At 41.4% G+C, this 23868-nt stretch overlaps 1 protein-coding gene across 10 annotated transcripts in view; it reads right to left on the minus strand.

Moving 5' to 3' along the window:
- Nucleotides 1-23868, minus strand: part of CASK (calcium/calmodulin dependent serine protein kinase) — a 349672-nt gene that overhangs the window by 86292 nt on the left and 239512 nt on the right. For all 10 annotated transcript variants that reach the window (XM_056558155.1, XM_056558150.1, XM_056558151.1 and 7 more), the window contains 2 exons: nucleotides 18264-18344; nucleotides 8753-8941 (listed from right to left, as the gene is read on the minus strand). In XM_056558155.1, coding sequence (XP_056414130.1) covers nucleotides 8753-8941; nucleotides 18264-18344 — 270 coding nt within the window. The remainder of the gene's footprint in view (nucleotides 1-8752; nucleotides 8942-18263; nucleotides 18345-23868) is intronic.

Here is a 23868-nt window from a genome sequence, read left to right on the forward strand (position 1 = left end):
AAAAAGGGTTTGGATTCAACGCCTGTACAGTATATAAACTTGAAAAGATAGAGCTTGAGAAGTCGCCCAGTAGTAGGAGATACACCTGTGGCGTGTGATATACTAACTGGTGGAGAGCCTGTGTCTGGGAACTTTTTGCTTGGAGATATTGGGACACAGAAGGTAAAGTCAAGAAAAAAACGCACACTGTTAAATAAAATTTTATACCTTCTGGGAAAAATCCCTGCGGATGGTGGAGTTTTATAGCAGTGTTGTTTATTGGACACTAAAAACGCTGGCAGCTAACGCCTGCTCAAATAAGTTAAATTACCGTATTTATTGGCGTATAACATGCATTTTTTATGCAAAATTTTTTAGCCTAAAGTCGATCTGCGTGTTATACGATAAGCCGCTGCAGTTCAATGATTTAAAGCGGGCGCTTTAAATCAATGAACTGCAGTGGCTTTTGCGGAGCCAGAGACCGCCACCGCTGCCGGCTTCTCTGCCCCTGCCTATCCTGGGGTCCAGAGACCGCCGCCACTGCCCCATTACCTCCCCCATCCCCGGTTTTATAATTACCTGTTCCCGGGGTCCACGCTGCTTCTGGCTCCGGTGGTGTCCTGCGTTGTTGCTATGCGCTGCGCAATGACGAGTGACGTCTTCAACGCGATGTCACCGTCAGTGGCCCGGCGCACAGTGACACCTAAGGACGCCTCCGGAGCCAGAAGCAGCGCGGACCCCGGGAACAGCTAATTATAAAACCGGGGATGGGGGAGGCAATGAGGCAGCGGCGGCAGCAGGGCTCTAGACCCCAGGAAAGGCAGGGGGAGAGAAGCGGGTAGTGACGGCCACTCTGCCCCTGCCTTTACTGGGGGCTTCTGCGGAGTCAGAAACAGTATCAGGGTATACACATGCACACACACGCACCCTCATTTGACCAAAGATATTTGGGTAAAAAACTTTTTTTACCCAAATATCCTTGGCAAAATGAGGGTGCGTGTTATACCCAGATAAATACGGTATCTCCACCCGCTGGTCTGTATACTTGACTTGAGGCTGTATACGAGAAAGTAAAATACCTTGTGTAACACATATATTTTAACCGGGCGGTATGTGAGATATATAATCCTCTGGAGAGATTGTAAATAACTACTGACTGGGGAGCTTATAGTAGTAATATTTATTGGAGATTAAAAAGTGTTGCAATTAACATCTCTACAGTATATAACTGAATAAAAATTTTCAACTCCTACCAGCAGACCAGTTTAAGCGACATACAGCCGTGTATTAATTAGTCCAGGCCCACTATATTAGATCCCATGGAAGTACTGATGGCCTGTAGAGGGTCAAAGCAAGGTAAAATGCACTCTTAAATGAGAATTAATATCTTCTGGGAAAGACTTTCTAGCCGTGGAGCGTGGAATCTATAGTAGTAACAACTTTCAATATAAATAAGAGATCTACCCTTACCCACTACTTTGACTAAAAGGTCCACTCCCAGTACCTCAGTCTATAAAAGGATATAAAAGCACTGGAAGACCGAGCAAGGCAACATATAAGGACTGAAAGTACTTTCTACAAAGACTAATAGTGGAGCTGTACGTGAAACTATACATTTGAGATCTATATTACAGATAAAGAACTATAGTCGGGAGGAAGAGAAAAATAATGGCCCCTAAAAGAAATCCCGCTAGCCCAGTAAAAGAAAAAAACTGGACAAAAAATGGATAAATACTTCTGGTGGAAATTCTTTTAAATCAACTGGTGCCAGAAAGTTAAAACAGATTTGTAAATTACTTCTATTAAAAAATCTTAATCATTCCAGTACTTATTAGCTGCTGAATACTACAGAGGAAATTATTTTCTTTTTGGAACACAGTGCTCTTTGCTGACATCACGAGCACAGTGCTCTCTGCTGACATCTCTGTTCATTTTAGGAACTGTCCAGAGCAGCATATGTTTGCTATGGGAATTTTCTCCTACTCTGGACAGTTCTTAAAATGGACAGAGATGTCAGCAGAGAGCTCTGTGTTGTAAAAAGAAAATAATTTCCTCTGTAGTATTCAGCAGCTAATAAGTACTGAAAGGATTAAGATTTTTTTAAATAGAAGTAATTTACAAATCTGTAACTTTCTGGCACCAGTTGATTTAAAAAAATCACTGTGGCAGAAAAATGTAGATAAAGTATGGGGGGGGGGGGGGGGGAAGAGACTCCCCCCTTGGCTTGCAGGAGTTATGTCAGCCATTGAGAAATGTAATACCTCAGTGGGGGGACTTACTAAACAAGTTGGGACAATCAGTTCTGAAATCTCTCTTCTTAGAAATGGGCTGCAGTAGGGAGGGCGTTATGGGGAAAGTATACATTTGTGCTGTGTTTTTTTTTGTGTGTGTGTAGGTGAATGGAGACTTCTCAAGATGGTTCTCACTCACTCACTCACTCACTCACTCACGCACACACACTCTCACTCTCTCTCTCTCTCACTCTCTCTCTCTCTCTCGGGGGACCCAACAGTGCCCATTGTCCCCTCTTTTGTTTGCCCTGTTTATTGAACCCCTAGCAACCCAGATAAGAGATGACCCAAAGAAAGAAGGTTTTGGAGCAGAGGATGAAAGGGATGAAATATCCCTATATGCGGATTACCTTCTGCTCTATCTTAAAGACACTCATACCTCGTTGCCCCTGGTAATGGAAAAAAATCTAAATATTAGGAAAATTCTTTATTGACCATAAATTGGGAAAATCTATTTTGATGCCGTTAGGACCAGGTATAGATTTGGGCAACCCCGTTGTAAAAATTTTAAAAGAGAATGAAAAATGTAAATACCTGGGGATACAGATATCAAGGAGTGTACAGGAGTTCCACTAATTAAATACCTTCCCTGTGATAAGGGAAGTGGAAAGGAAGGCTGTAGCCTGGAATAAGCTACCAATTTCTAAAGCAGATAAAATAGTGCTTATAAAAGCTATAATAATTCCGAAACTGCTATATTTGTTCTGTAGGACTCCCATATGGTTTGGAGATCAAATATTTAACCTGTTGGGGACAGAGGGTGTACCTGTACACCCTCCGCCCACTCCCTTTCTATAACGTAGGGTCATGGCGTGGCCCTGCATCATAGTGGGTCAGGCCCGGCCTCTAACAACGGCTGGGACCCGTGGCTAATAGCGCACGCCACTGATCGAGGTGCCGCGCGCTATTAACCCTTTAGATTCAGCGTTCAAAGTTGAACGCACGTCTAAAGTGAAAGTAAATTAATGCCGGTTAGCTCAGGGGGCTGTTCGGGATCGCCGCAGCAAAATCGCGGCATCCCGAACAGCTGTAGGACAGCAGGAGGGTCCTCTAACTTCCTCCTCCCTGTCCAATCGCCGAATGACTGCTCAGTGCCTGAGATCCAGGCATGAGCAGTCAAGCGGCAGAGTCATTGATCAATGGTTTCCTATGAGAAACCATTGATCAATGTAAAAGATCAGTGTGTGCAGGGATATAGCCCCCTATAGGAGCTATAACCTTGCAAAAAAAAAAGTGAGAAAAAAAAGTGAATAAAGATCATTTAACCCCTTCCCTAATAAAAGATTGAATCACCCCCCTTTTCCCATTTAAAAAAACCAAAACTGTGTAAATAAAAACAAACATACGTGATATCGCTGCATGCGGAAATGTCCGGATTATAAAAATATATCGTTAATTAAACCGCACGGTCAATGGCGTATGTGCAAAAAAATCCAAAGTCCAAAATAGCATATTTTTGTTCACTTTTTATATCATGAAAAAATTATTAAAAATCGATCAAAAAGTCTGATCAATACAAAAATGGTACCGCTAAAAACTTCAGATCACGGCGCAAAAAATAAGCCCTCATACCAGCCCGTACGCTGAAAAATAAAAATGTTATAGGGGTCAGAATATGACAATTTTAAATGTATAATTTTCTTGCATGTAGTTATGATTTTTTTGAGAAGTACAACAAAAATCAAACCTATATAAGTAGGGTATCATTTTAATTGTATGGACCTACAGAATAAAGAAGGTGTCATTTTTACTGAAAAATGTACTGCGTAAAAACAGAAGCCTCCAAAAGTTACAAAATGGCGTTTCTTCGTAAAAATTTTGTCGCACAATGATTTTTTTTTGTTTCGCCGTAGATTTTTGGGTAAAATGACTGATGTCATTACAAAGTAGAATTGGTGTCGCAAACAATAAGCCATCATATGGATTTTTAGGTGCAAAATTGAAAGGGTTATGATTTTTAAACTGTAAGGAGGAAAAAAGAAAGTGCAAAAATGGAAAAATCCTCCGTCCCCAAGGGGTTAAGTGAATTATTGCTATTTTTAACTCCTTAATTTTGGGAGGAAGCATACAAGAATAAAAGGTGGAATACCTTTGTGTACACAAAGTAGCCACCCAACTTGCTTCATTTATTGATTGGTGGAATGATGGATGTTTGAGATATGTAAAAACCAGGGATGGATTGTTTGATCAAGACCTGGGAAGGCTTAAAAAGATCAAGGGAGTCTGGAAATATCTACGATATGGCATAATAAAAAGGATAGAGGAATTCTATAAACTAGGATCATTAAAAAATATAGAAGAGAAGGGAATTAGGAACATTTATTTTATGATAAAAGAGGATATACTTATTAGATGGGAGGATCTTAAAGAAAAGTTTGACTTGGAAGAAAAAGCATTGTACGAATATGCTAAAATTAGATATGTATTCTTGGCCACCAAAGACAAAGATCTTCAGTGTAGAGACTATCAGGGGCCAACTAGAAAAAATGTAAATAACAAAATAGGAAAGAAAAAAATAGTAGCAAATTTATATAAACACCTGGTAGTAAAGACAACAGAAAATACTAAATTCAAAAGTAAAGGAAAGTGGAGTAGAGACTTAGGGGAGATCGGAGAAGAGGAATGGGGGAGGATATACAGGAATGTAAATAGGTGCTCATTTAATAGTAATCACAGGTTAACGCAAATATGGATCCTACATAGAATCTATTATTGCCTTAAGACACTACACAAAATGGGGAAACGACTGGACTCCAGCTGTCCAAGGTGAGGGGAGCAGGATGCCGATTTACACCATATGTGGTGGGGGTGCACTGAAATTAGAAAATATTGGAATGATTTATACATGGAAATTGGTAGGAAGACGGGAGGGGGGGGTTAAGATATGCCCCAAGATGGCCATCCTTGGTGGAGAAGGGGAAAATCAGGATCAAAGAAAAGAAAGTAGACATAAGGCAACCAGATATCTCTTTTATGCTAGGTTGCTGATAGCAAGAAGGTGGATATCCCATAGGTTCCCAGATGTTAGAGCTTGGTCAGAAATATCCACGTATTTTGGAAAATATTCAAATGAACGGACCGAAAGGGGAAAATAGAGGTTGAGCATTTTACATTTTATACAAAAGAAAGGGAGGAGGAAAAAAAAAAAAGGGATACATTTTTCTTCTTTTTTCTTCACTCTTTACTGCAGCAAGGGGGGGGGGAGGGTGGATATGGCTAAGGTTAAATTCTTGTTTTGTGAGTGTATTAAAAAAAAAAAAGGATAAAATAATTACAGGCCTCATCTTTTTAAGTGGGAGAACTTGCAGAATTGGTGGCTGACTAAATACTTTCTTGCTACATATATATATATATCTGTGTGTGTAGCAAAAAAGTATTTAGTCAGCCACCAATTCTGCAAGTTCTCCCACTTAAAAAGACTATCAGAGACATAATGAGAAAATAAAATACATAAAATCAGTGCCTGGTTTTTAAAGAATTTGCAAATTATGGTGGAAAATAATATTTAGTCAATAACAAAAGTTCATCTTAATACTTTGTTATATACCCTTTCTGTACGTTTTCTGTAAGTCTTTACAAGGTTTTCACACACTGTTGCTGGTATTTTGGCCCATTCCTCCACGCAGATCTCCTCTAGAGCAGTGATGTTTTGGGGCTGTCGCTGGGCAACACAGACTTTCAACTCCCTCCAAAGGTTTTCTATGGGTTGAGATCTGGAGACTGACTAGGCCACTCAAGGACCTTGAAATGCTTCTTACGAAGCCACTCCTTCATTGCCCAGACAGTGTGTTTGGGATCATTGTCATGCTGAAAGACCCAGCCACGTTTCATCTTCAATGTCTTGCTGATGAAAGGAGGTTTTCACTCAAAATCTCACGATACATGGCCCCATTCATTCTTTCCTTTAAATGAATCAGTCGTCCTGGTCCCTTTGCAGAAAAACAGCCCCAAAGCATGATGTTTCCACCCCCATGCTTCACAGTAGGTATAGTGCTCTTTGCAACTCCGCATTCTTTCTCCTCCAAACACGACGAGTTGAGTTTTTACCAAAAAGTTCTACTTTGGTTTCATCTGACATTCTCCCAATCCTCTACTGGATCATCCAAATGCTCTCTAGCAAACTTCAGATGGGCCTGGACATGTACTGGCTTAACCAGGGGGACACGTCTGGCACTGCATGATTTGAGTCCCTGGCGGCGTAGTGTGTTACTGATGGTAGCCTTTGTTACTTTGGTCCCAGCTCTCTGTAGGTCATTCACTAGGTCCCTCCATGTTGTTCTAGGATTTTTGCTTACTGTTATTGTGATCATTTTGACAGCACTGGGTGAGATCTTGCGTGAAGCCCCAGATCCAGGGAGATTATCAGTGATCTTGTATGTCTTCCATTTCTAATAATTGCTCCCACAGTTGATTTCTTCACACCAAGCTGCTTGCCTATTGCAGGTTCAGTCTTCCCAGCCTGGTGCAGGTCTACAAATATGTTTCTGGTGTCCTTCGACAGCTCTTTGCCATAGTAGAGTTTGGAGTGTGACTGTTTGAGGTTGTGGATAGGTAGGCACTCAGTAGGGACTCATTAGGGTTGAACTTGATGGACTCTGGTCTTTCTTCAACCTACTGAACTATGAAACTATGTAACTATCTAATAGGTGTCTTTTATACTGATAACAGGCTCAAACAGGTGCCATTAATACAGGTAATGAGTGGAGGACAGAGGAGACTCTTGAAGTCACAGGTCTGTGAGAGCCAAAAATCTTGCTTGTTTGTAGGTGACCAAATACTTAAATTTCCACCATATTTTGCAAATAAATTCTTTAAATATCAGACAATGTGCTTTTATGGATTTTGTTTTCTGATTATGTCTCTCATAGTTGAGGTATACCTATGATGAAAATTACAGGCCTCATCTTTTCAAGTGGGAGAACTTGCACAATTAGTGGCTGACTAAATACTTTTTTGCCCCACTGTATATATAATGATAAAGACATTACAGGACATGTTTAAATGTCTAGTAATTTTATTTATTATCATTATCATTTTCCCCAATATGTATCACAGAAAAAGGACAAAAAAGGTATTTGAATAGTCAAATAAAAAAATCCACATGTACTGGGAAAATGGAACTGCTTATTAGGGTTTACTAGTTATCAGGGAATGAGTCATCTAAAAGTAGTCACGGCACCTCAGGCTGTAACCATGCCTACTTAGTCCCTAATCAGCTTGGGTGTGGCTGACACCACTGCTCTTCTCATTGAAGAGGACTTGGGCTTGCACAAGAATATAGGAAGGAAAGCAGTGACAACATCTGTGCCCAGGCTGTCAATCATGGCGTGAATTCAGCCCGTGTTGCCGAGACTACTTAAGGGAGCCGCACTCCCCATTGAATAGGTACCCCATGAAAAATTATTGTAAGATTAAGATCTAGAGTGTGCGTCTGATGACCTGTTCCCTTTAAATCATACAAAATATTTTAAGTGGATAAGTAGCATGTACAGGCATTATCTACAAGCTAAATTGCACACTAAAAACAAGTTAACATGGATTAGTCTGTTTGCTATTGTGTAGTATAGAGATGCCATTCAATCTAGTAAAATAAAAAAGATAGTTGTATCCTTTCCACTGTTTCAGCATTCTTTTATTGTTTTTATTATTTACCAGTTGCATACTTCTAAAACACCATCAAATATTTATAACACAGAAACCACTCTAAAGCTGCCCATACAATTCAGATATCTGTAGGCCTACAGCTCACTCGCTCAAATCCCCACGTGCACATTCGGTCAAGCATGCACATATTCTCAATGGGGAAGAAAAAAAGACACCTCTAGCAGTGGCTTAGAGGGGTACTCCACCCTTAGACATCTTATCCCTTATCCAAGGATAGGGGATAAGATGTCTGATCACAGGGGTCCCACTGCTGGGGTCCCCTGCGATGTCTCCTGCAGCCCTCCGAGTCATCAGCTCTACGGAGCTACGTTTGCTCCGTGGCTGATGACTCGCGATACAGGGACCAGCAGTTCGTGACTTAATTGCTCCGCCCCTCATGACATCATGTCCCGCCCCCTTAATGCAAGTCTATGGTAGGGGGCGTGACTGTTGCCATGCCCCCTCCCATAGACTTGCATTAAGTGGGTGGGGCGTGACATCACGAGGGGCGGAGCCATGACATCACAAACCGCCGGCCCCTGTCATCAGCCACGGGGCAAACTATGCTCCGGAGAGCTGATGACTCGGGAGGCTGCAGGAGAGATCACGGGGGTGCTCAGCAGAGGGACCCCTGTGTTCAGACATCTTAGGGGATAAGATGTCTAGGGGAAGAGTACCACTTTAACTTGCCAAAAAATAAATAATCGGCTATGCTATAATCCAAGTTTCTGCCATGGGGGGAAAAAGTGAAAAGTCACCATTGACATTAGTTGGTTGACCGATGACACCAAAATAAACTTACGGTTGACCGTGCTCACTTAGAATTTACAGCATCTTACCATTGGCTCATCTGTATTCTTCTGGAACTGTACTAAACGGACCCGCGTAACATTTTCCATGTCCATGTCACCATTTGCACTTTCTGGAGAATCTCCGTTTAAATAGGGAGATGTTGGCGGTGGTGTAACTCTTAATGCTTCGTCACTGTAAACTTCATGGGCTACCACATCATGAGTTTGTAGTAAGGCCTGAAAGATATAAAATACATACATTTTTTCATATATGCTTATATGTCACATGTTTCTGCATAAAATAAATTTACAGGTGAGGATGGGTTATTAAATATCTATTATTCAAATAAAATGCTTGAATCCTGAAGTCTGTATATCATGTGTGATGTGTCATATATATAATATGCTGAATACAATAACAATCAGCTGACAAGAAACAAGAAAATCAACAGCCTTAAAAATTATTCAGTGATAAGTGAAGTGTTATCCCTATGTTCTAAAGTAATATTACAAGGTTGTGTGACCATTTTATGATTGGAAGGTTTCCCAAAGATAGGATCCCCATATTCATAAAGCTATGGCATATTCTAGTATTGTGACATAGCTTTACAAGCTGGAAATAAGCCTTTAAGTTCCACCCAAGCCACCTTCTCTTCACCTCCTTGGTTAAACTTGACAGAAATCAATGGACCAGATTTACTACAGCAAATTCACCAGAAGGCTAAAATAAATTTGTGCCAAAATGCTGACATACATTATTTGTGCCACACTAGGTTTAAGACACTACCCACCTTCCCCCATCCGCCTAAAGTATCTCTGTAAGACACTACCCACCTTCCCCCATCCGCCTAAAGTATCTCTGTGTGTAAGACACTACCCACCTTCCCCCATCTGCCTAAAGTATCTCTGTAAGACACTACCCACCTTCCCCCATCCGCCTAAAGTATCTCTGTGTGTAAGACACTACCCACCTTCCCCCATCTGCCTAAAGTATCTCTGTGTGTAAGACACTACCCACCTTCCCCCATCCGCCTAAAGTATCTCTGTAAGACACTACCCACCTTCCCCCATCTGCCTAAAGTATCTCTGTGTGTAAGACACTACCCACCTTCCCCCATCCGCCTAAAGTATCTCTGTAAGACACTACCCACCTTCCCCCATCTGCCTAAAGTATCTCTGTGTGTAAGACACTACCCACCTTCCCCCATCCGCCTAAAGTATCTCTGTAAGACACTACCCACCTTCCCCCATCTGCCTAAAGTATCTCTGTAAGACACTACCCACCTTCCCCCATCCGCCTAAAGTATCTCTGTGTGTAAGACACTACCCACCTTCCCCCATCCGCCTAAAGTATCTCTGTAAGACACTACCCACCTTCCCCCATCTGCTTAAAGTATCTCTGTAAGACACTACCCACCTTCCCCCATCCGCCTAAAGTATCTCTGTAAGACACTACCCACCTTCCCCCATCCGCCTAAAGTATCTCTGTGTGTAAGACACTACCCACCTTCCCCCATCTGCTTAAAGTATCTCTGTAAGACACTACCCACCTTCCCCCATCCGCCTAAAGTATCTCTGTAAGACACTACCCACCTTCCCCCATCTGCCTAAAGTATCTCTGTGTGTAGGAGCCCTAAGATATGCATGTCAAAGAATTTTTCTTTCCTTAAAAAGTAAACTAAAGTCATTAACATTTAAAATAGATTGTAAAGGAAATACTGTAAACAAAACTGGATGTACTAGACCAGGCTCACTATGATGAAAGGCACACAAGGATATGCTGAATCAGATAACGTATAGTAAGAGTGTTGAATAGTATCTAGTTCTTTAGATACAGAAGAACATTCTGCTAGAAAGGCATAATTGGCAAATCCTTCACCAGCCGCTGTAGCTTGTCTCCCTTACGATCAATACCACTGTAAATAATGGATGACTACCAAAGCTAATTACTGGGCTGAACTCAATGGACATATGTTTCCTCATCTTGATCCAAGTTTCCTTTCTTTGTAGCATCTTATTTTTATTTATTTAACAAAGAATTCCATTAAAATAGATGAGAAGCAGACACTGGTGAAAAATGGGGCTGCGCACAGCTATTTAAGATCAGCTGCAATACAAACAGAAAGCAATCAAAAACTAATTTCTCAAACTAATCCTGACTATATACATCCTATGTTACCAATATACCTTGAACACATAAAACTTGAGTATTGTAAGGCTAGGTTCACACTGCGGAATCTCTGGGCAGACAATTTCTGCCTGGAGATTCAGGGTGTGGCCAGCGCCGACAGAATCAGTCGGCACTAGGATCATGCAGGCACTGCAGTCTCTAATAGACTGCAATGTGTTCCATGAGTATTTCCGCCTGAAGAACGAGCAGCGCCATTCTTCAGGCGGAAATTTTCATGCTGATTTTCCGTTCACAAATTCTGAAGTGTGAATTTGAATGGAAACCCATTCACTATACTATGCATTTTAGTAAGCAGAATTTCTGCCAGCAATTTCAAATCGGAATTGCAGGCGGAAATTCCATAGTGCGAACCTAGCCTAATGGTTCTAGTGAGGCCATAAAAACATTTATATTGAATACAGAACTAAAAATCAGTAAGAACAGTCAGGGATTTCTAATAAAGAAACTCATACAGCAGAGAAGAAGAATATTGAACAAGTATGTGTATGCTTATTATGTATACATAAATTATAGTAAAATTGATTCAGAGCAAATATTGAGAGAGGATTATACTGACATATTGTGTAGAGCATCCCTCTTCCAGTGTGCAAATTCACCCACAAAGTATACGCATGGCTGATGTACTGCACATGGCGCAGGGAAAAACTATTTCAGCTCTATATGAAAATGAATGGCTGGGCTCACACTGTTCATTTTGTTGTGGCTTTAACCCCTTAAGCACACAGTCCATTTTGGCCTTAAAGGGGTTATCCAGGAAAAAAATGTTTTTTATATATCAACTGGCTCCAGAAAGTTAAACAGATTTGTAAATTACTTCTATTAAAAAATCTTAATCCTTTCAGTACTTAGACAGAAAAGAACAACCTTAACTTCAGAAGCTCATAAGTACTGAAAGGATTAAGATTTTTTAATAGAATTTACAAATCTGTTTAACTTTCTGAAGCCTGTTGATATATAAATATGGAATACCCCTTGAAGGACACAGCCAATTTTATTTTTGCATTTTTGTTTTTTCTTCCTTGCCTAAAGATCATAACTCTTATATTTTCATCCACAGACTAGTATGAGGGCTTGCTTTTTGCGTGACCAATTGTCTTTTGTAATGGCATCACTCATTTTACCATAAAATGTATAGCGCAACCAAAAATTGTTATTTGTGTGGGGAAATTAAAAAGAAAACTGCAGTTTTTCAAGTTTTGGAAGATTTTGTTTTCACGCTGTACACTTTATGGTAAAAATGACATTTTCCTTATTCTACAGGTCAATATTATTTAAATGATATCCATGATTACATACTTTAATATTGTACCACTTTAATTGTTAACATAGTAATTATGTAAGTTTGAGATTTTTCTTACTCTATTTTGACGACCTATAACTTCCAGATTTTTCCGTAAAACCAGGCTGTATAAGGGCTATTTTTTGTGTAGTGATCTGTAGTTTTTACCAGTTAACTTTTTTTTATTGGAATGGGATTTGACAAAAAAAAAGCTGCAATTTTGGACCATTTACATTTTTAAACAAATCAATAGATTGCAGATACTGAACAGTGCTATACATAGGCATAGCACTGATCAGTATTATTGGCGATCTTCTTCTCTGGTCTGCTCAATCTCAGACCAGAGGAGAAGACCCTGGGATGATGGCCAGAGTAGGTAAGAGGACCTTTGGCTGCCATGTTGGATGATTGGATCCCTGCGGCAGTGCTGTGGGCGATCCGCTCATCCAAACAACCACATTGCCGCAGATGCTGTGATCTGTATTGATCACGGCATCTAGGGGGTTAATGGAGGACATCAACGCAATCACCAGGACGTACATTTACACTGTCTCGTTAAGGGGTTAACATGCATGTTTTATTTTGAGTGGTAAACTAATCTCTTAATGGGAGATGATTAATCAAAACAAAATACATGTTTAAATCAAGACAAACATGCAGAGGGATCCCTGCCTAAAAAAGATCACAGATGTATAAAAATATGTTAAATATTCATAAATATGGTGTGCCCGTTTTGATAAAAGAGACCCCACATTATCTTTTATTGACATTGAACAGCAGCGATTAACTTGTTAACTTGGTTTGAGTTCTTCAGTTTTTTTTTTTTTTTTTTTTTTTTACATTGCAAGACCTTTTTAATATTCTGTAACATGAACTGCCCACTTGCAGGGGGAACAAGCATCTTTTAGTACAGTGTTAGCATAGCTTTTTAGCCATTATTATGTTTACATTGACAGTAAACCAAAAAATCTCATCAATAACCATTAACCAGTAATGGCTTCCTTTCCAAGGTAGCCACAGTTTAGTGAGATTTGTTTCTTCCATTAATTGTCATTAGAGCAGGGAGTTTCCAGTTAATAGCCATTTACCTGGCATTTTAGGAATTGCTTTACTGCAGTACAAGCCATCATCTTGTCCAGTACTTATGCTGTGAATGTATATCAACTACATAAAATTACAATTAATCCTATGATGTGACAAGACATGCTTTAGTTGGTAACAATCATAATATGCATTTAGAAATACATTGCCTAATGGCACTATAAGAAACACAGGGCAGATCAGCTCTAGAACACCTCCCTCCTTCCTAAATCCATTCTCAAGGAGTGAGGTAATATGCACTTAACAGTGTTTGTTTCCCAAAGGATGCAGAATCAATAGCAACGATTGTTTGTAGGGGCGTTCATATCCAGGCTGGCACAAGCACCAGACATTTCCCCTTGTGTTTTTACTCACAAAGAAAATGTTCTAACAAATCCGAGATCTGGCCCACACAATATCCCTGTGCTTATTCTAACCCTGGGAATATGTAAATGCAGCAGGAGAGAGCATCGAATATAAAATAGACTGCATAGACAGTGAAAAAATTAAAAACAAGTGGTACATTTACTCCTTATCAAAGAGGTCTGCAACATGGCACTTAGAAACTGTGTTAGTCATGTCTTCCTAGCAGTCTAAGTGTTACGACATACCTAAAGTAAGCCCATAATGGGCCAAATGTGGTCAAATCAGTCTCCTTTCAAGGGCCTAAGTTTCCTGCACATTAATATGAACACAAACTTTTAAATGCTCAGGTGACCTCTTCCTCCGCTATGAGCATTTACTCACACACACATCCAACCACCATTCGGAAAGTCTTCAGACCCTTTCAATTTTTTAACAAAAGGTTCTGAGCCCAGACGGGAGGAGCAGTGATGGGAGCACTAAAGCAGGGAGGCAGTACACAGACATACTGCCTGCCGCCATATACCGTATATGGCTGGAGGCAGTATGTCTGGGGGTGCACACAGCTATATATGGAAGCCTACAATATATGTGGGCACAGAGGGGCCTACAACTCTATATGGGGGGGACAGAGGGGGGCCTACAGCTATATATTGGGGCACAGAATTGGTCTACAACTATATATTGGGGCACAAAGGGGGCCTATAACTATTTATGTGGGCACAAACTGGTACTATTACTGTGTGGGGCAAAACAGAAAGGGCGCTTGTAAAGAGGTCTGCATTGTGGTGGCGAAAGGAACCTGAAATGTTTAGCTGGCAGGTTCTGTGAAGACAACTCTAGGCCAAGAGAAATCATGATGGCGGTCTGGGCCGGATAGTAAGGAAAATAAGATGTCACCTGCAAGTCACTAGATGAAACTGTCATCCTTTTATGGTCTGCAGGGCCTGCATACATCTGGTATCTATATCTATGTGGGGTAGACAGAGTAATAGTGGCAATTTATTAGGGCGATTTTGAGTCACTTATGGGTGTCCCTTTTTTTTTCTCTTCATAACCTGGTCATTCTGTGAGTAGCAGAAGATAGTATACAGTCACTCCGAGGAGCATGCCACCCCTCTAGGACTTTGCAATCTGTTGTCTCAGGAGAGTTACACATCTTGCCTGGTGGTAGATTTGTTCGTGATCTGTATCCATAAGTTTATTATTGACAGCCACAATGTATACATGCACAGGCCTTATGCAATAACTTATCTATATATGGTTCTGGTTTGTCAATACAGTGTTAACATACATTGTAAAATAATTTGAGAGGTCTATTAATTCCCACACCCTGTGTGAGCATTGTACCAGCATCTACCTCAGAGAGCCCAATAGTAAAGGACACTAAATTCATCAACAAAGCACTTGTGCTCAATCGGGGAGATTAACCAAAACCTGTGCAGACCAAGCAACCAATCAGATCGCTGCTTTCATTTCTAACAAGGCCTCTGCAAAATGAAAGAAGCAATCTGATGGGTTGCTATGGGCAACTGGGCAATTTTCCTCGGGCACAGGATTTGATAAATCTCCCCTAATGTATGTGCTTGTTGTGACTTGGAAGCCCTAAAAGGGTATTCCGCGTTACATTAATTATCCCCTATGCATAGCATCTTGAGAAGGGGCACCTGTACCTTTGGTGTGAATGGAAAGTTGCACATGTACGCAGCCATCCCATTAGTCTATAGGAGCACCTTAAAAAGTACTGAAAGCTAACTCCGGCACAATGAATGGAGCAGCAGCACATGTGTGTGATCACCACCACATGGTTTAAAGCAAAGGCTTGGGAGCTTGGGGTGTCTCAGAGGACACTTCTTTCCTATCCTGTGTATAGGTAACATCACTCGGAATAACCCTTTATAGCCTTATTCACATGTACAGTATTCTGTGCAGATTTGACAAGCAGGATTTTCTACTGCAGATTTCAATGTAAACTGAATGACTGAACACAACATCATATCTGCGCAGAATACTGTACATGTAAATAGACCCTTAAATAGGTTTCATAAATTCAGCATCATGCATGCCAATATTTCTCAGTATAGTTATAAAATAAAATGGAGGTAAAGAATAAATCTAGACTAATATATACATAAACACTGTTACTCCTTTTTTGGGGTTTTGGAATAGAAACAAGTTTTACTAATTTATCTGTGTACAGAAAAGCATACGCTTCTTTCATTTCTCGTCCTTTTCGAAATTAAATCAATCTGATTGGTTGCTATAAGCAACTTTGAAAGTTTTCCTCTGCACAGGTTTTGATAAATCTTCTAAATTGAAATTATCTGGTATTTGCAAACTCACGCGGTTACCTTCAACAGTCCCATAGAGTGAATAGGGCAGCAGCCTGCATGGTCCCTGCCAATCCATTCAAATGTGTAATTAAAACATAGTGGGGGCATGTCATGTTTTGTATTGGAAATATTAAAAAGCGACACCACTAATGCAGATGTAAACTATAAACTCCCACCCAATATCCAAAAGCACAAAGCTGGGGTTCCAGAAAACACCACAATTCCTGTTTTTTGTAGTAAATTTATATATCCCTTAATTCCTCTTTAAAATATGTGACATAAGAGTCACAGTTTAACGTCAGACATTGCAAAGTACAGTACTGCCTAGCTAAGGCTAAATTTTCACTATACAGCAAGGAGCACAGCTGATGCTAAGCAGTAGTCAGTCATATATCTACAGCCAAGCAAGTATTTGCAGTGAACATGCAATGTGTGTACATCACTGGTTCACTTAAAGAGTACCTGTCATCAACAAAAACTTTTAATATGTTGTTCATAATCATTAATGGAGATATTGTAATATATCTTCATTAAAAAATATTAATATTTATACCAGTTTTTTCATTTTATACTTTTGGCCACTAGAGGTCACTCTTCTATGCCTGGTCTGCAAGCAGCATCCTATGCTTTTCATAGTAAGTATACAGCTTTTAGGACTAATGCTGAAGGGCTCTGGTCCTTCCACCGGAAGTTCAGTAGTCTCAGCTCAGGACTCGTTCCCAGCCTGTGAGCTACAAGCCTGCACATGCCTCTCATATAACAGCCAGTCACCTCCCCCTCCCCCCTGCTCTGTGTTCTCCCTGCCCCTCACCACACGTTATCTTATACATTGTATTATCTCACTGCACTCCCTGCTCTGTGCCCCCCCCCCCGACATTCATCTTAATCACTGCCTCTGTAATTGCTCGCTCAGCCCCTGGTTCTCAGCATTGACTTTTTAGTGCAGAGAGACACAGGAGAGAGAGAGACAGGCTGCCATCCCTCACCTGTACTTAGTCTGTATGCACACTGCAGAGCACCAGGGTGCCTCCAGCTGTTGCAAAACTACAACTCCCAGCATGCCTGGACAGCTGTTGGCTGTCTGGGCATGCTGGGAGTTGTAGTTTTGCAACAGCTGGAGGTGCCCTGGTTGGGAAACACTGCTGCAGAGGGAGAGCAGCATACAGGAAGACTGGCAGAAGCAGAGTCCCAGCCAAGCTTCATATGACATCATGCCTGCCGGGACCCGCCTCCTTCCACCCCTCAGAAAGACAGTGCTCCTGAGCTAATGAAGAGGGATAAAAAAAAGGTCTTTCCACAGCGTTTTAAACCTCAATAAACACAGGGATAGGCATAGTTAGAGAAGGGGACAGATGGGAAGGGGGATCAGGGAAAGTTTAGATTATGACAGGTACTCTTTAACTCCTCACTGTGCGCTAGCTCCGCCCCCATATTGATTTTGTCATTAGGGAAGTCTCTAATTGTTGCAAAACTACAACTCCCAGCATGCTGGGAGTTGTAGTTTAACAGCAGCTGGAGTCTGTAGTTTAGCAAAAAAGAAGCAGGGAGTCATGTCAGTATAGTGACGGGATTCCCGGCTCCTGTATAGTATATAGCAGTGCACTATGCACCTATGTATACTATACAGCCAGCGTAGGGGAGTAGTGAGGCTATGCATCATTCCTTACACTCTGTGGACCAGGCGCTCAGCATCTGACCCACTGAGTGATACCCTGAAGACAGTGAAAAACTGCCACAGTGTACCAAATTGGTTGTTTCCACACACCAGCAAAAACGCCAGGAAAACTGCTAAAAATGCAAAAAAAATGCAGGTTTTTCTCTGATGTTTTTCTGACGTTTTCGCTCGTGGGGAAAAAAACTGAAAAAAAGTGGAAACTTAGCCTAATAGCGATTTTGGGAAACACCCATTGACTTCAAATAAACAGAAAGTGCTTTCTTTACAATGCTTTGTTTGGCATTTTTGGGCAGGATGGCAAAATTATTTGGGGTTATCCAGGAATAAACAGAGCTATTTTATTTCAAAAACTGGTCCCGTCTTTCTCCAGGTTGGGTGGGGTATTACAACTTTGCTCCATTAACTTAAATGGAACTGAGCTGCAGAACCACACCCAACCTGAAGACAAGACAGGAAGCGTTTTTTCCTGGATAACCCCTTTAAGCTAGTAAAAGGCTAGAACCTCACAATTGCAGTAAAATTACAGGTTACCAAAATTTCTCTAAGCTTAAATGAACAAGCTCTATTATGGTGCATGCCGTGTCTGAAGGTAGAACATAGTCTTTTATAGCCTAAAAATATGGACAAAAATTGCTTACCATGAAATGAGGTTGTGTCAGAATACGTTTCAGCTCTTTTGCATCATTATTCTCCGGGTAACAAGATATCTCTTCCAAAACCTACAGTTGACAGCAAAGAAAGAGTTAAACATTACGAAAATCTCAAAGATACTTAAAGGAAAAGTGTCACTAGAAACAGACATTGTTTAACCCCTTAAGGACTGAGCCCTTTTTCACCTTAAGGACTCAGCCATTTTTTGCAATTCTGACCACTGTCACTTTAAACATTTATAACTCTGGAATGCTTTTAGTTATCAATCTGATTCCGAGATTGTTTTTTCGTGACATATTCTACTTTAACTTAGTGGTGAAATTTTGTGGTAACTTGCATCCTTTCTTGGTGAAAAATCCCCAAATTTGATGAAAAATTTGAAAATTTTGCATTTTTCTAACTTTGAAGCTCTCTGCTTGTAAGGAAAATGGATATTCAAAATAATTTTTTTTTTATTCACATATACAATATGTCTACTTTATATTTGCATCATAAAATTGATGAGTTTTTACTTTTGGAAGACACCAGAGGGCTTCAAAGTTCCGCAGCAATTTTCCAATTTTTCACAAAATTTTGAAACTCTTTTTTTCAGGGACCAGTTCAGGTTTGAAGTGGATTTGAAGGGCCTTCATATTAGAAATACCCCATAAATGACCCCATTATAAAAACTGCACCCCCCAAAGTATTCAAAATGACATTCAGTCAGCGTTTTAACCCTTTAGGTGTTTCACAGGAATAGCAGCAAAGTGAAGGAGAAAATTCACAATCTTCATTTCTTACACTCGCATGTTTTTGTAGACCCAATTTTTGAATTTTTGCAAGGGGTAAAAAGGAGAAAATTTTTACTTGTATTTGAAACCCAATTTCTCTCGAGTAAGCACATACCTCATATGTCTATGTTAATTGTTCGGCGGGCGCAGTAGAGGGCTCAGAAGGGAAGGAGCGACAAATGGTTTTTGGGGGGCATGTCACATTTAGGAAGCCCCTATGGTGCCAGAACAGCAACAAAAAACACATGGCATACCATTTTGGAAACTAGACCCCTCGGGGAACATAACAAGGGGTAAAGTAAACCTTAATACCCCACAGGTGATTCACAACTTTTGCATACGTAAAAAAAAAAAAAAAAATTCCCTAAAATGCTTGGTTTCCCAAAAAATTTACATTTTTACAAAGGGTTAAAGCAGAAAATACCCCCCAAAATTTGAAGCCCAATTTCTCCCGATTCAGAAAACACCCCATATGGGGGTGAAAAGTGCTCTGCTGGCACACTACAGGTCTCAGAAGAGAAGGAGTCACATTTGGCTTTTTTGAAGGAAATTTTGCTCTGGGGGCCTGCCGCATTTAGGAAGCCCCTATGGTGCCAGGACAGCAAAAAACCCCACATGACATACCATTTTGGAAACGAGACCCCTTGGGGAACGTAACAAGGGGTAAAGTGAACCTTAATACCCCACAGGGGTTTCACAACTTTTGCATATGTAAAAAAAAAAATAATAATTTTACCTAAAATGCTTGGTTTCCCAAAAAATTTACATTTTTACAAAGGGTTAAAGCAGAAAATACCGCCCAAAATTTGAAGCCCAATTTCTCCCGATTCAGAAAACGCCCCATATGGGGGTGAAAAGTGCTCTGCTGGCGCACTACAGGTCTCAGAGGAGAAGGAGTCACATTTGGCTTTTTGAAAGCAAATTTTGCTCTGGGGGCATGCCGCATTTAGGAAGCCCCTATGGTGCCAGGACAGCAAAAAAAAAAAAAACATGGCAAACCATTTTGGAAACTAGACCCCTCGGGGAACGTAACAAGGGGTTAAGTGAACCTTAATACCCCACAGGTGTTTCACGACTTTTGCATATGTAAAAAAAATAAAAAAATTTTTACCTAAAATGCCTCTTTTCCCCAAAATTTTACATTTTTAAAAAGGGTAAAAGCAGAAAATACCCCCCAAAATTTGTAACACAATTTCTCCCGAGTACGGCGATACCCCATATGTGACCCTAAACTGTTGCCTTGAAATACGACAGGGCTCCAAAGTGAGAGCGCCATGCGCATTTGAGGCCTAAATTAGGGATTGCATAGGGGTGGACATAGGGGTATTCTACACCAGTGATTCCCAAACAGGGTGCCTCCAGCTGTTGTAAAACTCCCAGCATGCCTGGACAGTCAGTGGCTATCTGGCAATACTGGGAGTAGTTTTGCAACCGCTGGAGGCTCCGTTTTGGAAACAGTGGCGTACCAGACGCTTTCATTTTTATTGGGGAGGGGAGGGGGGTTGTATAGGGGTATGTGTATATGTAGTGTTTTTTACTTTTTATTGTGTGTTAGTGTAGTGTTTTTAGGGTACAGTCGCATGGGCGGGGGTTCACAGTAGTTTCTCGCTGGCAGTTTGAGCTGCGGCAGAAATTTTGCCGCACCTCAAACTTGCAGCTGGATACTTACTGTAATCCTCCGCCCATGTGAGTGTAGCCTGTACGTTCACATTGGGGGGGGGGGAACATCCAGCTGTTGCATAACTACAACTCCCAGCATGTACGGTCTATCAGTGCATGCTGGGAGTTGTAGTTTTGCAACAGCTGGAGGCACACTGGTTGTGAAACACAGAGTTTGGTAACAAACTCAGTGTTTTGCAACCAGTGTGCCTTCAGCTGTTGCAAAAGCTACAACCCCCAGCATGTACGGACAGCGGAAGGGCATGCTGGGTCTTGTAGTTATGCAACAGCTGGAGGCATACTACTTTGGCTGGGGATGCTGGGGACTGCAGTTATGCAACAGCTGGAGACACACTGGTTTGCTACATAACTCAGTGTGCCTTCAGCTGTTGCAAAACTACAACTACCAGCAGTCACCGACAGCCAACGGGCATGCTGGGAGTTGTAGTTATGCAACCAGCAGATGCACTACTACAACTCCCAGCATGCACTTTAGCTGTTGGTGCAAGCTGGGAGTTGTAGTTACACAACAGCTGAAGGTACACTTTTCCATAGAAAAAATGTGCCTCCAGCTGTTGCAAAACTACAAGTCCCAGCATGCCCATAAGGACATGCTGGGAGTTGTGGTGGTCTGCCTCCTGCTGTTGCATAACTACAGCTCCCAGCATGCCCTTTTTGCATGCTGGGAGCTGTTGCTAAGCAACAGCAGGAGGCTGTCACTCACCTCCAACGATCCTCGCCGCACAGGTCAGTCCCTCGTCGTCTCCGCCGCGGCCATCGCTCCTGGGGCCCCGATCCCAACATTGACGCCGGGGATCGGGGTCCCCAGCACCCGGGGTGCACGTCCCGCACCCGCTCACGTCCTCCGGAAGAGGGGCGGAGCGGGTGCGGGAGTGACACCCACAGCAGGCGCCCTGATTAGTCGGCCGGTAATCCGGCCGACGAATCAGGGCGATCGTGAGGTGGCACCAGTGCCACCTCACCCCTGCAGGCTCTGGCTGTTCGGGGCCGTCGGAGACGGCCCCGAACAGCCTGTAATTCCGGGTCACCGGGTCACTGGAGACCCGATTGACCCGGAATCCGCCGCAGATCGCTGGACTGAATTGTCCAGCGATCTGCGGCCATCGCCGACATGGGGGGGCATAATGACCCCCCTGGGCGATATGCCCCGATGCCTGCTGAACGATTTCAGCAGGCATCGGGCACCGGCTCCCCTCCGGCTAGCGGCGGGGGGCCGGGATTTGACAGGACGTACTCAAACGTCCTGAGTCCTTAAGGACTCGGAAAAGGGGACGTTTGAGTACGTCCTGCGTCCTTAAGGGGTTAAATCAAGCTTTTATGTTAAATATTCTTAACCCTTTAGGGACGCAGCCTGTTTGGGCCTAGAAGAGACAGCCTTTTTTTATTTTTATGTTTTCGTTTTTTCTTTCTAGCCTTTTAAGAGCCGTAACAAACGTAGGACCACCTGTTCTTTACAACACTACCTTTCATTTTACCATAAGATGGGGGAAATTGGGGAAAAAAACAACAACATCATCAGCAATTTTTTGGGTGGGGGGGTTGTTTTACGCAGTGCACTTTACAATAAAACTGGCAAAGTATACTTATTGGGTATATCAATATGATTAAAATGGTACCCATGTTTATACAGTTTTTCTGTGTGACAGGGAGAAGGCTGCTGGAAAATGACCAGTACAGCTGTATAGATAAAAGGTGACAGTATAGTAGGAGGAGACAATAGGATCTCAGTCTCCCCTACCCTATAAGCCCCCTGTGCAAGTCAGAGCAGTCTTAAAAAAAGAAAATAGAAACATTAGAGAAAAAAAATGAACATGCTTCACTATATGTCATAAATCGGTTACAGAGAACACAGTCAATTACATTTTTGCATTTTTGTTTTTCCCTCCTCCCCCTTCTAAGAGCCATAACTCTTATTTTTCCATCTTCAGACCCTTATAAGCGCTTGTTTTTTGTACTTTGTAATGACATCACTCACTTTACCGTAAAATGTACGGCAAAACCCCAAAAATACTTGTGTGGGGACTTTGAGAACAAGACTACAATTTAGCAAATTGTGTGTTTCTATTTCACACTGTAGATTTTACAGTAATTTGTATTCTTTATTCTTTGGGTCAATATGATTTAAATGATACCCATCTACACATGCTTTTCTATTATTGTACTGCTTTACAAAATATGTTTAAAATTGCCCTATTTTGAGCCCCTATAATTTAACATTTTTCGGTATACAGGGCTGCAGCTCATTTTTTCCGCTGTGATCAATTTTTTGTGATCTATCACATTGTGATCTATTAGATTAAATTTTTTTAAATTCCCTAACGAAACAGGACATGTACATCCTGCGCCAGCTCCCGCATGACCCCGCGTCATATCGGGTTGGTCCCGGCGGCCGGGACCCGTGGCTAATACCAGACAACACCGATTGCGGTAATGTCCGGTATTAACCCTTCATCAGCGGCGATCAAAGTTGATCGCCACGTCTGAAGTGAAACTGAAAGCATCCCGGCAGCTCAGTCTGGCTGTTCGGGATCGGCACGGTGAAATCGTGACGTCCTGAAAAGTGTGTGCAATGTTATAGCTCCCTATGGGGGCTATAACCTTGCAAAAAAAAAAAAAAAAAAAAGTGTGTTAATAAATGTGATTTAACCCCTTCCCTAATAAGTCAAAATCACCCCCCTTTTCCCATAAAAAAACGATGTAAATAAAAATAAACAAACATATGTGGTGTCGCACGTGCGTTAATTTCCAAACTATAAAAATATATAATTAATCCGCATGGTCAATGGCGTACAAGAAAAAAAATTCCAAAGCCCAAAATAGCGTATTTTTGGTCACTTTTTATACCATTAAAAAATGAATAAAAAGCGATCAAAAAGTCTGATCAATACAAAAATCTAAAAACTTCAGATAACGGTGGAAAAAATGAGCACTCATACCGCCCCGTATGCTGAAAAATAAAAAATAAAAGTTATAGGGGACAGAAGAGGACATTTTTAAACAAATACATTTTCCTGCATGTAGTTATGATTTTTTCCAGAAGTATGACAATAATTATAAGGTCAATTTTACCGAAAAATGCACTGCGTAGAAACGGAAGCCCCCAAAAGTTATAAAATGGCGTTTTTTCTTCAATTTTGTCGCA

This window comes from Hyla sarda, chromosome 2 (genome assembly GCF_029499605.1).
Source record: "Hyla sarda isolate aHylSar1 chromosome 2, aHylSar1.hap1, whole genome shotgun sequence".
NCBI classification, from domain to species: Eukaryota; Metazoa; Chordata; class Amphibia; order Anura; family Hylidae; genus Hyla; species Hyla sarda.